Source organism: Aspergillus ochraceoroseus (genome assembly GCF_002846915.1).
Source record: "Aspergillus ochraceoroseus IBT 24754 chromosome Unknown P175scaffold_2, whole genome shotgun sequence".
Classification (NCBI taxonomy): Eukaryota; Fungi; Ascomycota; class Eurotiomycetes; order Eurotiales; family Aspergillaceae; genus Aspergillus; species Aspergillus ochraceoroseus.
Window position 1 is genome coordinate 647675 of NW_024468477.1, and position 15494 is coordinate 663168.

At 47.9% G+C, this 15494-nt stretch overlaps 6 protein-coding genes across 6 annotated transcripts; 4 read left to right on the forward strand and 2 right to left on the reverse strand.

Annotated features, from left to right (window-relative positions):
* Positions 1-36: 36 nt before the first annotated feature.
* P175DRAFT_0431285 (uncharacterized protein) lies at positions 37-1604 on the forward strand (the record flags this gene model as incomplete). The annotated part of the gene is made up of 6 exons (XM_040893477.1): positions 37-146; positions 205-218; positions 270-342; positions 405-1098; positions 1148-1345; positions 1407-1604. The coding sequence occupies 6 exons, from the start codon at positions 37-39 to the stop codon at positions 1602-1604; spliced, it is 1287 nt and encodes a 428-aa protein (XP_040753765.1).
* A 445-nt stretch (positions 1605-2049) lies between these two features.
* On the reverse strand, positions 2050-4187 carry P175DRAFT_0521539 (uncharacterized protein). The gene is made up of 3 exons (XM_040899209.1): positions 3344-4187; positions 3000-3229; positions 2050-2916 (listed from the first exon to the last, which is right to left on the reverse strand). The coding sequence occupies exons 1-3, from the start codon at positions 3957-3959 to the stop codon at positions 2206-2208; spliced, it is 1557 nt and encodes a 518-aa protein (XP_040753766.1). The 5' UTR covers positions 3960-4187; the 3' UTR covers positions 2050-2205.
* Positions 4188-4443: 256 nt separating this feature from the next.
* On the forward strand, positions 4444-6794 carry P175DRAFT_0452710 (Zn(II)2Cys6 transcription factor). Its single transcript, XM_040894525.1, has 3 exons — positions 4444-5323; positions 5394-5773; positions 5856-6794. The coding sequence occupies exons 1-3, from the start codon at positions 4562-4564 to the stop codon at positions 6676-6678; spliced, it is 1965 nt and encodes a 654-aa protein (XP_040753767.1). The 5' UTR covers positions 4444-4561; the 3' UTR covers positions 6679-6794.
* Positions 6795-7044: 250 nt separating this feature from the next.
* On the forward strand, positions 7045-9290 carry P175DRAFT_0473255 (arylsulfatase). Its single transcript, XM_040895163.1, has 6 exons — positions 7045-7599; positions 7706-8058; positions 8112-8428; positions 8483-8579; positions 8655-8927; positions 8979-9290. Exons 1-6 carry the CDS (start codon positions 7241-7243, stop codon positions 9254-9256), a joined length of 1677 nt encoding a protein of 558 aa, XP_040753768.1. The 5' UTR covers positions 7045-7240; the 3' UTR covers positions 9257-9290.
* A 962-nt stretch (positions 9291-10252) lies between these two features.
* P175DRAFT_0498910 (uncharacterized protein) lies at positions 10253-11016 on the reverse strand. The gene has a single exon (XM_040896611.1). It carries the CDS (start codon positions 10913-10915, stop codon positions 10610-10612), a length of 306 nt encoding a protein of 101 aa, XP_040753769.1. The 5' UTR covers positions 10916-11016; the 3' UTR covers positions 10253-10609.
* Positions 11017-13705: 2689 nt separating this feature from the next.
* P175DRAFT_0130318 (putative Golgi matrix protein) lies at positions 13706-14681 on the forward strand. The gene is made up of 3 exons (XM_040892398.1): positions 13706-14010; positions 14065-14491; positions 14572-14681. Exons 1-3 carry the CDS (start codon positions 13834-13836, stop codon positions 14580-14582), a joined length of 615 nt encoding a protein of 204 aa, XP_040753770.1. The 5' UTR covers positions 13706-13833; the 3' UTR covers positions 14583-14681.
* Positions 14682-15494: the final 813 nt, after the last annotated feature.

The following is a 15494-nucleotide window of genomic DNA, read 5'->3' on the forward strand; positions in this document are numbered from 1 at the left end:
TGTTGGGGTAAGAATGGTGCGGCACCAACAGTCGGGATGTTTCATAATGCCAGCAAGGCCTCGCCTCCAGCGTCGGGCAGCCCTTCTGAGGACCCTTTTGGGGATGAGCGAGAGGCGGCGGTGAAATATAAAACCATGTCGTGGTGGTGAGATACAAATATGGTCTAGACATCATGCGTGAGATATACTGACAAGCGTGAATAGGCAGACTGGGATGAGTGAGTCGAATTTCGCCGTCTTTTTATATCTTCGTTATCTAATAGTATCAGTCATGATCGCAGAAACAATCTCTCTTGGGATTCTAGCCCTTCCTAAAGTCCTGGCAACTTTAGGTCTCGTCCCGTAAGAACTGGCGCCTCGCAGCAACCCACCCCCAAGAGAGGCTTTTTGTTGATGTTCTATAGAGGAGTTGCGGTGATAATTGGTGTTGGAATTCTTACCACTTACACCGGTCTTGTCATTGGACAGTTCAAGTGTCGACACTTGCATATTCATAGCATGGCCGATGCTGGTGAGATTCTCCTAGGCAAAGTTGGGCGTGAGGTGCTGGCAGCTGCACAACTCGTCTTTTACATGTTCATCATGGGCAGCCATATTCTAACATTTTCCATCATGATGAATGTTCTCACTGAACATTCTGCATGCACGATCATTTTCTCGATAATTGGCCTGCTGGTCTCTTTCGCTTTTACGCTTCCTCGACGCCTGGAGGAACTGTCACATCTCTCGACAATCAGTTTTATTAGTATCGTTGGGGCTGTCTTCATCACCATCATCGGAACTTCCGTCACTAAATCGTCCACTGGGCCGATCTCTTTTTTCCCACCCAAAGCTACCGCTCATGACACCATGGTTGCTATTGCAAATGTGGTTTTTGCGTATGCCGGGCATGTTGCTTTCTTCACGCTATTTTCGGAACTGAAGGAAATTGAAGACTACCCGAAGGCGGTTGCATTACTACAAGGGAGCGAAATTATTCTTTACACAGTTTCTGCTATCGTGATATACGTCTTTGCCGGGCCTGGCGTTGCTTCCCCGGCGTTGAATTCAGCGGGGTCGCCGTTTAGAAAGATTGCATATGGAATTGCAATTCCTACGGTGAGTATTGGACATGAGTATTGGTACGCTCCGCTTACTGTCCTTTTAGATTGTCATTGGAGGCGTTGTAAATGCCCATGTCGCTGTGAAATTTCAATACGTTCGGCTGTTCCGAGGCACCCAGACCATGCACACGCGGTCCCTGTCCTCGAGGTTTATTTGGGGGATGCTTTGTATGATGTTTTGGGCCCTGGCGTGGCTAATAGGGGAAAGCATCCCTGTTTTCAACGACATACTTGCCCTGGCGGTAAGTTGTGCAGACTAAGAAATAAGCCACACAAGACGACAGAATGCTGATCTATCGGAAGAGTTCATTATTTGCTAGCTGGTTTACTTTTGGTCTGCCAGCCATCTTCGGGCTTCATATGCATTATCACAGTCTCCGGAGCACGAAGGTCATCATGGGTTGGGTACTCAACTTTGTTGTTCTCGCGATAGGAGTATTCATTGTAAGCCGGCTAAGAGACCCGGTTATGTGTTGTATGCTGTGGAGCATCGTATACTAATAGGATACAGTGTGTGCTTGGGGTTTACTCATCTTACAAGTCAATTACGCATAATCTGGCAGTTGGCGTCGGTGGTGGCACATTTTCATGCGCGGACAATTCTTAGTCTCCTGACACAGATAATAACCACAAGGTTGTATAGATCTAAGAAAGGTTTAACTGGCACTTTGAGAGAACTCATGATTGTTCTGTCTTTCCATTCAGTCACTTCGTGGTGAAACCAGTTGTCGAGAGCGTCAAGGAAGATATTTTGGGATACCGAGGGTCCCCCTCGCTCAGAATCTGGGGGGAGAGGAGAAACAATTCATGCTCTAACAGCCCATCGTTAGTCTCTTCCTTTTAAAAGACAGTAGTAGATTTGCCCTTTTTGACTTGATTCCAGCGTTTACATGTAGACTTTTAGGTCTCGATGGCTTATGGTTTTCGAACAGCTTTCATTCTGATTGTGTTCTGAGGACCAAACAGGCCGAATAATAATACGCTCCTTTGGATTTTAACAAGCCATTAAATACATTAAAGTATTCATTTTTGCCGACTGCTTCATTATCAAGGCAAATTTCTGTGCCGTAGTGTCTATCCATCAAGAGGACGGGCTGGATAGTTAAACATTTGGATTCTTTTCCTCGCTGGGATACTTGGTTTCAAATCTCACCTCACCATCCAACACAACAGCATTCCTAAATTTCCTTGCAGAGATCCCTTTCTCAAACAGAACATCGAGCTGCTCCAAGCTGCGTCCTTTCATTTCCGGGATTATGAAGTATGCAAGAACGGCCATGATGACAGCAAATGAACCGTAGATGAAACCCACTCTGGCACCAAGGCCGGCATAATCGGCATTGATCAAATACGGAACCGTAAAGGACACCACGAAGGCAGTGATGACCGAGATGGAGATCGCCAGCATATTGGTTTTCTCGACGACACGCCGACTGGCGGCCTCGGAGAGAACGACGTAGGAGAGAGGAGCCCAGGACAGTGCATAGGCGAAGCTGAAGAGCATGAGACTTGCCACGAGACTGTTCTTTTGGGTTTGCGATCGATGACTGATGGTCCCGAGACCACCAACCGTGAAGAGAAACACGGCTTGGAGGAATCCCCCGATGATGAGTAACGGTCGGCGGCCGATTCCGTCAATGACGCTGGACGTCAAGAGACAGGTGACGACGGAGATAGCCATGGAGATGATGTTCAGTTGGAAACTGTTGGTGTAGCCTTCTTGCTGGTAGAATATGACTCCGTATTGGTTGGTGAAAGCTTGGCCTGTAATCTGTTGGCCCAGCATAGCGAGGATGGCGATTCCTGTTCGTCGCTGTGGATCCATACAAGTCAATATCAATATCAAATTCAACAACATCCTCTTGGTAGATAAGAATTATAGGGGAGAGGGCTTACCTTGTTTACGCCGCTGAATATTTCCTGCCATGATCCCTCGATCTGGCTATCTCTGTGTAACACGATAGCTTGCACTGCTTCGTGGATTGCGTCTTCATCATTGCTGTTCCGTAGAGTCTTGAGTGAAGCTTGGGCATCCTGGATTCGATCTTTCGAGACAAGCCAGTGGGGGGATTCAGTGACAAAGGGCCATCCTGCGATCAAGAACACGGGGGCTATGAACTGCACCCCTGTGGATTCAGAGAAACTCATCTCGCATCAGATTCCGGATCCGGTAACTTTTTTTTTTTTAAAAAAAAAAAAACAAACAAATTGAAGCACGCAAGGAAGGGAATCATAATCACCTATCGGAATCCTCCATGAAGCGTCACTATGGACCATGTCTTTCGTTCCGTAATTGATGAGCGAGGCAATAAGTTGGCTCATAGTAATCTGGATCTGCATTTGGGTGGTAATCAACCCGCGCAGATGGGGAGGGCTCGTCTCAGCCATGTAGGAAGGAATATTCAGCACACAGACCCCGGTCATTCCGTAGCAGATAATACGACCGACGGTGAACTGCGCGATGGTGGTTGCGGTGATCTGCAGGACCACCCCAACCAGACTGGCCACGGCAATGAGCAGCATAGTCATCTTGCGGCCATAGCGGGCAGCTATATGGCCGCCAGCTATGCACCCGATTAACTTTCCAATCCACGGTGTGGAGTTCATGACACTTGACATGCTGCTACTGACGGCACACACTCCCGCAGCGTTGCAGGTGCCAAACCGCTCCTTGAATCTGGTCATGGCTTGGATCCCACTGAAGACGCCAACGTCGTAGCCATAGTTGAACATGGCAGTGCTGAGGTAGATGACAAGGAAGAGCACACTGGGCGTGAAGAGGCGTAGTCGTTGGACTATCCCTATCGATTTGCCCGTGCTGCTTTCGAGGATGGCATCTGTTCTTGAGCCAGCCATCTTGTCTTGGTGTATATATATATACAATCGGTCCTAGGCAGAGAAGATTTCCTAGGAAGGGAGCCCCAGTGTTTGAAAAGATCAATCCTAGACAAGGTAGGCCAGGAGGGTATTTATTTATTCATCAGCTGGACTGGCCATTAGTTAGTTAACTAAGGGGTCGAAAGTCCGGGGGAGGACCGGGGGGGGGAGCCATGCGCCACATGAGTTGTTAACCCTTCAACAAACAACTATACAGGGGGAATTCGTCACTGGAGTGACCATAGCCGAGCCCTTTTTTTTTGGAGACCCCAGAGAGAGCTTTCCGTATCCAATTGCGCCGTCTGAATGCAGGGTGGACATTAGGGTTGCGGGTTCACATCGGAATCACGTACCCCGCATCTTGAATTGCGTGCGATTTAGTTCGTATACATAACCCCACACTTGAGCTGCGGCCTAGAATTATTTCTTTGCCTCTCTTGTTGGAACCGTTCGCCCCGGCTTCGCGGAACACGCGGAGTTTTCATGATTTTCAGATACTTAGGCTTGCGGAGTTAGCGGAGCGGAGCTGGGCCATTTATTCTATGTGGTAAGTTTTTTTTTTTTTTTCAAAGAGAGAGACGATGGATGATACCCAGAGCCCATCATCAATTGACCCATCACCTTCCCGCAAGAGGAAACGGACTGCATGTCAGGGCTGTAGAGACCGTCGTGTGAAGTGCGATAACGGTCGACCAGCCTGCCAGTCCTGTCAGAAGGTGAAACTCCCCTGCGTCTACCCCGACGAGGATGGACCTGGGAGCGCATCAAGGTACGATCCCGGGTCGGTGGAAATCCTCCAACAGTTGCGTGATATTAGAGCAATACTCGACCTTGTATATCGCGAACAAAAGACCCAGTCCGCATCCTCTCCGTCTGCACATCAAACACAAACACACCGCCACCACCCGCAATCGATCCTGGGCTCTAGTACCAGCCACTCGACTCCGGTCGCTTTCAGTAGTCGGCCAGCCGGTATCCATCACTGCAGTGAATATGGATCAAGTATAAGAAGTGTGGCCGGCGAAAGGCCACCCTTAGTTTTCGCGGGGATCGGCGCTGAGTCCCTTCTTCGATGGCCTCGAGTAATAGAGATCCTGGGCAGTCAGATCCCGACTCAGTCATTTGTACTTGAGTATACGGTCAATACAGATGAAGCAGGCTGTGCGTCGACTTCGGAGCGCTCACGGTACGGTATCCGTGAGGATGATTTTCTGCCCTTGTGTCGCCGATTTCTCAATCTCGTCCATGTGCGGAACCCGATTCTGGAGCCGAGCGACATGGAACAGTACGCCAAAGAAGCATCTGAGAATGGGTTGAAATGGGATGCCAAGTCTTGTTTAGTGGTGCGTTAACTTGAATTTCAACAAAATAGAGATGTTTTGAGGCTGACAGGCAGTTACGGGTTACCATTAGCTGTTAGCTTGCGCTCTGGGGTGTCTGGCATCTCCTGGGTTTACAGAAGGATCGACACTGCTCCTAAACCCAGTTGACGATAGTTTACCTAAAGATCATGTTGAATATGAGCGAGCGGAGGCCTACTTTCAAGCAGCAAGCAAGCGGATCGGCTACTTAGGCACCGGGCTACCAGACATCCAGTGCCTTTACCTAGCAGGGATATACGAGAAACATATGCTACGAATTCTCCAGGCGTGGTTTTGGACACAACAGTCTTGCGCCAGATTACATGCGTATCTTCTGTGCAAAGGAACCCCGGTATCAAGGGTTGACGGATCTAGCCAAAATGATCACCGACTCGAGCAGCGTCTTTACTGGTCCTGCATCAAGGCAGAAAGGTATATATGGTCTTTTGAGCAATTTTTTTTTTTCTGTGTCTACAAAAAAAAAAAAAAAAAAAAACTAATCATCTTACCCCAGTGAATTCATGCGCGATATTCCTCTACCACGCAGTGCCCTCATTGAGCTGAAATACCCTGATTCGTTCCCCTCGCCGCCTCTAGGTCCTTCTCGTCCCGATGAAAGCAAGGATACTGCAGATAGCAGAGACGGGCCACTCAGCGAAAATGAAGAGCGAAGCTGGCTGTTCTATCTGGCAGAGCTAGCTTTGCGACGGACTTTGGATCAAGCGCTGCCCCTGTTTTATGTCCGGGAAGGCCCTACCACATGGCTTCAGAACATCGATTACATTGTTAAGCAGTCGAGCCACGTAGAAGAACAGCTGGACATATGGTACAACCATTTACCCCCCGCTATCCAGCCTGATCTAGACCCGGATATCTCCCCAGATGACCAGCTCCCGTTCTTTCTGCAGGGGCGACTAATGGGTGCCCGGGAGGCGATATACCGCCCAGCTCTCTACTATATCCTCCACCACAATGGGAGGGGGGGCGCCGATAACTGGTCAGCGGTCTTGCCTCTTGCCATTGAGTGCGTTCGACTCGCCAGGGCCATGATTAAGCATTATGCCCGGCATAAGCGACATGGAGGAATCTGGTTCGCGCTCCGAGCTGTTTGGACTCAGTCTATCATTATCCTCGCCACCGTGAACGCTGGGATTGACTACCTGGAGCCACCAGCCGATTGGCTAGAGCTGGTTCGGATGTCGTTACAGATGCTTCAGCAGTGGGGGTCGGAGTCGGCAGATATTAGGTCTATGTATGACGTGCTCGTGCGGGCATTCTTAGCAACGACCATCAAATTGGGGATTCGAGAAGACGAAATCTTAACACCCGGTGCCTGATTTATGTAAATCGGTCTGGTATCGTTTGTGTCAATAGCAGTACAACTGTAGAAGTGCACAGACAGAATAATATACGTCCCGTCTCAGTCTATCTACTCGGATAGGCGGTAATCTTGAATCAATGGCTCTATACTTCTATGTATTCTAGCTCATATTAGGCTGTCGATTATTCCAAAGTCAGAAACGCGGTTCCTCCGCAATCGTCGTCACTCCGCAATCCCTCCGCAATCCCATTCCCGGTTACTCCGCGAGCTCCGCGAACTCCGCGAGCTCCCCGGGTGGCAGATTCCATACTTTACCTCAAAAACGAATTGGATCCGCCGGGTCTGTGGGGTTTCTTTTCCTCTGACCCTCAATATGAGGGAGTGATGGACGATGGCAAAATCTATCGATGTGATCTCGTCATCGAAAATCCATTTGTTAGTCTGTTTGTACACAATGCAACGCCCTTCATAAGAATACTGGGCCTCCCCCGCACTGGGATCTCTTTCTCCTTCTCGTATACCTTTCTTCTGGGTTCACAACTCGAACCATCTTGCCAGCATCCATTGAAATCCCAAAGATGGGTTCAACACAGAAGAGACCCAATTTTCTCGTTATTGTCGCCGATGACCTCGGTTTCAGCGACCTCGGCGCATATGGATCTGAGATCGCAACGCCTAATCTCGACAAACTGGCAGCACAAGGAGTGCGCTTCTCCAACTTCCATACCGCTTCAGCATGCTCTCCGACCCGGTCCATGCTTTTCTCGGGTACCGATAACCATATCGCCGGATTGGGACAAATGATGGAGCATATGGCCCAGCACGGAGACTACTTCAAGGATAAACCAGGTTACGAGGGGTATCTGAACTGGAGAGTGGCGGCGTTGTCCGAGATTCTGCAAGATGCAGGCTATTTGAATATCATGTCTGGAAAATGGTCCGTTCTCTCGAACCTCCGTTCCTGCCGCGAGTGGAGTGCAATGAATTCGCATGAAAAGAAGAAAGAAAAAAAAAGCTGGCTAACAGGTACGGGCGATAACTAGGCATCTTGGCTTGACAAAAGAACTCGCTCCTTGTTCGCGAGGGTTTGACAAGGTTTTTTCATTTCTTCCTGGCTCGGGGAATCACCACGCGTATGAGCCGCAGTTGGACAGTGACGAGTTCTACATTCCATGCCTTAATACAGAGGGCCATTGGATGGATGGAGACAAATACATTAACCATAAAACGGATCTTCCCTCGGATTTCTTCTCAACCGCGTCATTTACCGATCGTCTTATCAATTTTTGGGAAGACCGTACAGTAGAGGAGAAACAGCAGCCGTTTTTCTCGTACCTAGCCTTCACTGCGCCGCATTGGCCACTGCAGGCCTCGCGAGATAAGATCAAGAAGTATAGTGAGTTCATTGCCCTTGATGCATCCTGGTTCCCAAGCTGACCACGGCATCAGCCGGTAAATACGATGCTGGTCCCGATGCGCTTACTCAATCTCGCCTGAAGAATCTGAAGAAGCTTGGAATTGTCCCTCCAAATGCAGAGGCCGCTCCGCCATGCGGTTCCCTGGGCAAAAGCTGGGATGAGATGGGCAACGAGGAACGAAAGAAATCCGCAAGAGCAATGGAAATTTTTGCAGCCATGGTTGAGACCATCGACGATAATGTCGGCCGCGTCCTTGACTATTTGACATCAACAGGAGAACTAGACAACACCTTTGTACTATTCATGTCCGACAACGGAGCAGAGGGCGCTGCACTCGAAGCTCTCCCAGTAAGTGTTAACGCACTCCAATTAAAAAAAACCCCCCTTTACTGACTTTCCAAGATGATGGGAGGCGAAGACACCCTAGGATCCATCATCGAAAAGTACTACGACAACAGCCTTGAAAACATGGGCAACAAGGACTCCTTCATCTGGTACGGTATGTAACGTTATCAAAGCCCGTTCGCATCCATACGAGAATACAAGGGTATTGATCTGACATCCCCCCCACCAGGTCCCCAATGGGCCTGCGCAGCAAGCGCACCCTTACGAGGCTTTAAATGCTGGATCACAGAGGGCGGAATCCGCTGCCCCTGTATCGTCCGCTACCCCAACTTCAACATTAAAAATGAAACCATAACCCATTCATTCGGAACGGTCATGGACATTCTACCAACAATTCTCGAGCTCGCTGGGGTCCCACACCCAGGGACTCGATTCCGGGGCCGCGATGTAGTTCTCCCTCGCGGTAAATCGTGGGTTACGCACCTAGCGTCTCAGAATCTAGGTACCTCCGTCTCTCCCTTCCTAGACTACGCATCTCTAATAACATATCAAGAAAATACATCAATCCACGGCGAGGATATCCACATCCACGGCTGGGAACTGTTCGGGTGCCGCGCCATCCGCGAAGGGCCCTGGAAGGCAATCTGGATGAACAAGCCCCGAGGTAAAGACGACTGGGAACTATACAATCTACACGAGGATCCAAGTGAGGTCAACGATCTCTCCGACGCAGAGCCCGAGATTCTGAAACGGCTGATTCGACATTGGGAGCGATATTATGCGGAGACGGGGATGGTGCAGACGCCTGTTTTTGCGGTGACGAAGGCGTAAAAATTTTTTTTTTTTCTCTCTTATTATACTTTGGGTCACTTAGTAAATAGAGGGCGGGAAATACAATATATATTCCATAAGATGTTACTTTTGAAGCGCATTTGAGTAAAGGATACAGATTGGCTATGTAGACCAAGTAACTACTCCGTACTCCGTGGTACTAACTAACTACTAGTACTTACTTACTACTTAGTACAAGGTAGGTATTTTATTTTACATGGTAAATAACAGCCTGAGGTATCTATATGGATACGATGAACTACTGCACCAACTGTGAAAAAAAAAAAAAAAAGAAAAGAATAGTTACTAGTAGTTAGTAGATACCTACTCCATTACATTATATATTACATACCTAGATATTATAGATACTTGGTACTCCATACCTACAAACTACTAGTAGTAGTACTGTATGTAGTACTAGTAGGTGCTGTTCTGAAATGACAGACGAAATCTGGTTGTTGTTGTTGTTGTTGTTGTTGTTGTTGTTGTTGTTGTTGTTGTTGTTGTTGTGGTTGTGGTTATGAGACTATATACATAGATGCACGGATGCATAGATAGATAGATAGATAGATAGATAGAGCAGAAATAACGATTTAGCCTAGTACGTAGTCTGGATATACTACCCATACAGACGGAATTAGTGTTGACAGTATTCCACACTATATATATATATATGTATGTACAAGATGATAGGCATAGGCGCCGGGGCAGGGTTGGATAGCATCCTCTATACTCAAGTAAAGTAAACACCTAAAGGATGATTTTAAGACATATCAAGAAAAAAAAAAAAAAAAAAAAAAAAAAAAAAACTGCCAAGTAACAAACCTGTCAAGAGATAAAGATGCCCCAAAGCGAAGTTTGAATCAAGCACAGCTACATATATTCAAAACTTCTGGTGTAGAAAAAAAAAAAAAAAATCAAACCGTCGCTTTTGCCCTCCGCAAAATATGAAATGAGAAGAAGAAAGAAAGGGAGGGGGGGGGGGAAGAATATCACCCAACTCCTCCGTAAACTCAAGCGCTCAAAATAGATATCTCGCTGGTGAACGCTAAAGAGGCTGACTGATGCAAAACAAGAAAAAGCAGCCGTTGATCTCTAAGACCATCAGAACATATTGCTACTGACTTCAGCGGCGGTCGAGCCGACGGATTGGAGGGAGAACTAGCCGTGGACCATCGAGCTAATATCGTATCATATTCCCAAGACCCGATTGCTGGGGGTTTTTTTTTGTTTTGTTTTGGTTTGGGTTGGTTTTTTTTTTTTTTTTTCGACGGAACCAGATAGAGCTGGGTCAAACACAATTATGGGGATGGAAACCGTGGGATGAGCTGGACCGGGCTGAACTTAGATAGGCTATGTTTTGCTTGCAGGACCGTCTTCTCGGTAGTTGTCCCAGAACCGGGCGACCGCTTTCTTGACAATGGGGACATTGGAAGGAGTCTTCTCATATTGTTTGCGGAAATAGTTAAACAATGCGAACTCGTCCCGACTGAGCAGGTAGGTGTCTGGATCCCGTTCCACCTTGCGCCATAGTTCACTCCCAGCAGCCTTCAGCGTTTCGCCGTCTGGGCCTTCGAGGGCACCCTTTTCGTCGTTTCGGGCGGCATTCAGAGCCCTCATAATAGCGGGTTTGTCATTGAACGGAGTTGAATTGGCCATTTAGGTAGGAATATAAAAATGCGGAGGGAGAGAGGGATGGGCACAGCCGGGTGGGTGCTGGCGAGAATGACGTGATGGAGAGGGATTAGACGGTTGTGAAAATTTCAGGCATGCAAAGGAAGTTCTCGGTCGGATGGTGGGGTTTGGGGGGGGGGGGGGGGGAATATGGGGGGTTATTATAGAAGGAATATATATATGTATATAGAGAGGATTAATAAAGAACAAGGAAAAAGAAAAGAGACGACGAAGAGAGGGAAACGAAAAGAAAAGAAAAAAGAAGAAGAAGAAGAAGGAGAAGAAGAAAAAGAAGTACTAGGAGAACCGATCAAAAAAATCTGGCGGACCTCATGAGGGCTACAGGGGACCTTGCCAAATTAATGCAGATGAGGTGGAGTAGGGGGAGAAGGACGAGGACGAGGACGAGGATGAGGAGGAAGAAGAAAATATTCATCGAGTCTCTTACAGCGAATAATAGCCAGGGTGATGGAATATAATAGGTATGGATTTAACTGTCAAGTTACTTGTAGTCCACTGTGTTACAGTACTACCTATGTAGTCGTTTTGAAGGAGTTTGACTTCAATTTTCTCATTTCCTCTTCTTGCTTTCTTTCCTTTCTTTTTCCTTTCTTTTTTTTTTCTGCCTTACTTAGCCCTGTGATGGGGAAGAGGGTCTACAGAAATAGCTCAAATTTCTCACTAACTCATGCAAGTGTCACTACCACCAGAGATACTTTTGGGGCCCCTAACATACCTTAGAGCAGAGGGAAAGAACAAGCAGGATCAATCCCACACACCAGGACACTTTGGCTTCTCAACTGGAGATCAAGGAAGTGGTTTAATGTTCAATATTCGGTGTTCAGTGTTCAGTTCTGAATGGCCATGTGGCAGGTGGGGTTTCATACGGGCTCACCCGCTGTAGCAGCGCCTGCTAAGGTACTAAGTTAACATTCAGCCTTGGCGTAACGGCTTTTATCCGGTGCTGGAATGTTGCATGAGATCTGGGAACAGTTGGCTTTGCCGAGGAGAAAGAAGTACGCTGTACTTTCGTCCATTTCTTCGTTTTCTTCCCCCCCCCGGGTATTTTCTGTGATTATTATCAGTCCTCTCTTGGTATATTTCCGATCCAATCTCGGTTCTCACGACTCAGGACTTGACTTGTTCTCTAGCAAAGTAACGCCCGAGTAAAAGTACGAGTCAGTACCTGGGTCTGGTAAGTCAGACAATCGTACGGTGAAGATTTCCCCATCTTGTATCGGGATCCATCCAGGTTTCTTCGACGGTTAGAGAAGTAAATAGAAACTGTCTTTTGAAACACGTCTGGATAGCCGCAGACCGAAACGAGGTGAACGGTGGTCGATGTATGGACCGTCGGTACATCCGTCCGGTCCGGCGCATTAATTAAGTGGGGCGGGCAGGTTTTTTTTTTTTTTTTTTCTCCTATGAAGCGATTTCATCGGCGGTGGGCTCGGTAGGAGATTAAATGACTCGCATATCTAGAAACAACGGATTGGCCATATGGTTCGAGGTTGACTGTTGAGCCGGATTTTCTATTGGTGGTGGTGGGGGAATAATGATGAATCTCTATAGGAGTAAGAGGATTGTTAGCCCTTAGTAGATACGACTAGAATTTAATGCATCATACCTAATATAGTGGCACATCATACCATCTTCTACCTAGGTAGTCTGTCTCGTTTCGTGTTATCACTGGCATTTGCTTCAGGATGAGTTTGTAGTGTTGTCGAGGTTGGGTTTCACATACGAATCTCCAAGAGATCTTGGAACCTATTTGATTATTCTAAACGAAACAACGAAACAATATAGTTCTTATTATATACCTATAGTGTATATATTATATATTATATATATATTATCTTAACCCCCCCCAGAGTAACTCCATGATTTCCACATCCAAATAATGTACATTAAATGAGACAGGTGTCCTACCCTAAGACTGTACTCTACACCTTCTTTCTCATCGATATCCCACCAAACAAGCTGATAGGTAAAAAGAGCCAACTGAACACTAATTATTGATGGTAAATTAACCTACGGGATTTGAATGTATTTCCCATGCTGTTTACGGTCTCTGATGCGTGATAGATACGTGAGGAGAGAATGCCAACCCTGTTAATATTGACCAGTCCTCAGGCATTTCGATTAAACCCCAGTAAATGCCCAGAATGACCTGTATAATAATATAATAATATGTACATCGACCAACACAAACTGGTGGATTCATGGTCGCACAGTAAGCAACCTTGGAAGCGAGAGCTCCGGGTGACGGAAGAATCCATCCAACCGCGCTAGTGATGTTGACAGCTATGGCCGCCGCCGGTTCTCTCTCTCCCTCCCCCAAACCACCCCAGAGAAGACCCCTCCCTGTGTGTCGGGGACTCGTGAGTAAAATGCCCGACGGTACGTCATGGTCCTGCTGAAACTATCCCATTTACTCTCTGTGACCTTTCGTCCCCCGTATACATCTACCTCCCTTCCCCGCTAATCTCCCCTGCCTAGGCGGAAAATCCAAGAACAGGAAGAAGAACAAGGGCGACCCGAAGCCCAAACCCGCCGCCGATGCAAAGAATTCAACGGAGGCGCTAGAAGAATCTGTTGAATCGAATGTAGGCAACCCATTGCCCGAGCTTCAAATTATCTCACATGGTGCTGAACAGGAACAATAGGATACGGCCCTCCCGCCCTACAAGCTCACGATCGAGACTACCTCCGAGACTACCTCCGAGAGTCACCAACCGGAACCAAGTGGGAACGAAAAGGAATCAGACGGCGTGACTGAAGATGGCGGTCAAACTGACCACGAGTCGAGGGCTAAATCGCCGATTCTCGAGGCCCTCCGATCCAAGGACCGATTCGACGCCCTCGTGAGGGAGCGCGACTCTCTCCGCGTTGAAGTGACGGATATGCGCAAGTCCCTGGAGGAAATTCAATCCAAACACCAGACTGATATGGAGGCTCTACAACAGAAGCTGGATGATGCAGAGAGGAAGAAAGAGCATGCGGAATCCCAGTTTCGGGGGCTGTTGGAACGGGTCAATACCATTAAAGCGCAGCTGGGTGAGCGACTAAAGGAAGATGCTGTACGTCCGCCGGTTATTTACGTTGCGTTCAATATACTAACTAACTCTTATTAGGAGGAGATTGCCCAAGCAAGGTCCCGGATTGAAGAGCTCGAGGAGCAGAATTCTAGCATGAAACAAACCTATGAGTCTAAATGCTCCGAGCTGACGGACACAAATCGCAAGATGTCCAAGGAACTCTCCGAACTGCGGGACCGAACAAACCTGTCACAGCAAAACTGGCTAAGAGAAAAAGACGAACTCATGAAACAGGAGTCCTATCTCCAGTCCGAGTTTGAGCAAGCAAAGGAAGCTATGCATAACTGGGAAGTTCTTGCCATGGAAGAGCGATCCATTCGAGAGAATCTTGGAGAGAAAGTGATTGATCTGGAGGAACAATTGGCGAATGTGAGGGATGCCTACGAAAAAACCGCTGTGGAGCGTGACTCCCAAGCCGCGACTGTGGAAGGGCTGCAGCGGGCCCTGCAAGAAATTCAAGCCGGTGAGTAGTTCCCCCCCCCCCCCCCCCACCCTTCGGAATCTTGCCTTCACACTGGCTAATTGATTACAGCGCGGAAACAGGAGCTTCGTGAACTGGTCGAGAGCTCTGATGCACAGCTTGAAGAGCTCAAGCAGGCCCTCAGTGCCGCAAAAAAGAACGCATCAGAAGCGGACAACTCTCTACAAGAACTCCAGAAAGAGCTAGATAGAGTACGGCCGTTTGAGAAGGAGGTCAAAGAAAAGAATCTTTTGATTGGCAAGCTCAGGCATGAAGCGGTGACATTGAATGATCACTTGACGAAAGCCTTGCGTTTCCTGAAGAAGGGCAAACCCGAAGACAACGTTGATAGGTGAGCCGTACTCCCTATATCTTATGGGTTGGAGTCTTACGTACTAACTTGTTTGTACCTTCAGACACATTGTTACGAACCACCTGCTCCATTTCCTTGCGCTCGACCGGTCAGACCCTAAGAAATTCCAGATTCTACAACTTATCGCGGCTCTTCTGGGTTGGACGGACGGTAAGTGGCAATGGCCCTTTGCTACCCTCGAGAGAGAATGCCGATGGAACTGACATCTCCATAGAACAGCGTGAGCAGGCGGGTCTGGCGCGTCCAGGGACCTCGGGCTCATCTGGCAAGCTAAGAGTTCCAAGCATATCCATGCATCGCACGCCTAGTACGCCTACATTGGCGACTGAGTTCTTTGACAACGGCACCACCAGCAAAGAGTCCTTGGCAGAACTGTGGTCCAACTTTCTCGAACAGGAGTCGCAAGCCTCCCACGAACATAACTAAACATTGGCCCCCACCTATATGTAATACCGAGCATGCGATATCAGTGACTATATTTACTTTGCAAAACATTTGTACGATAAGCAGGACCTTATTCCCCCCCCCCCTTAATTGTATTTTGGCCTGAAAGCGGTCAACTTCCGTTTGCAGTGTTTGTACTGTAGAGATCCGTAGTTGCGGCCAACAATGATTACCGCCTTCAATACTGCC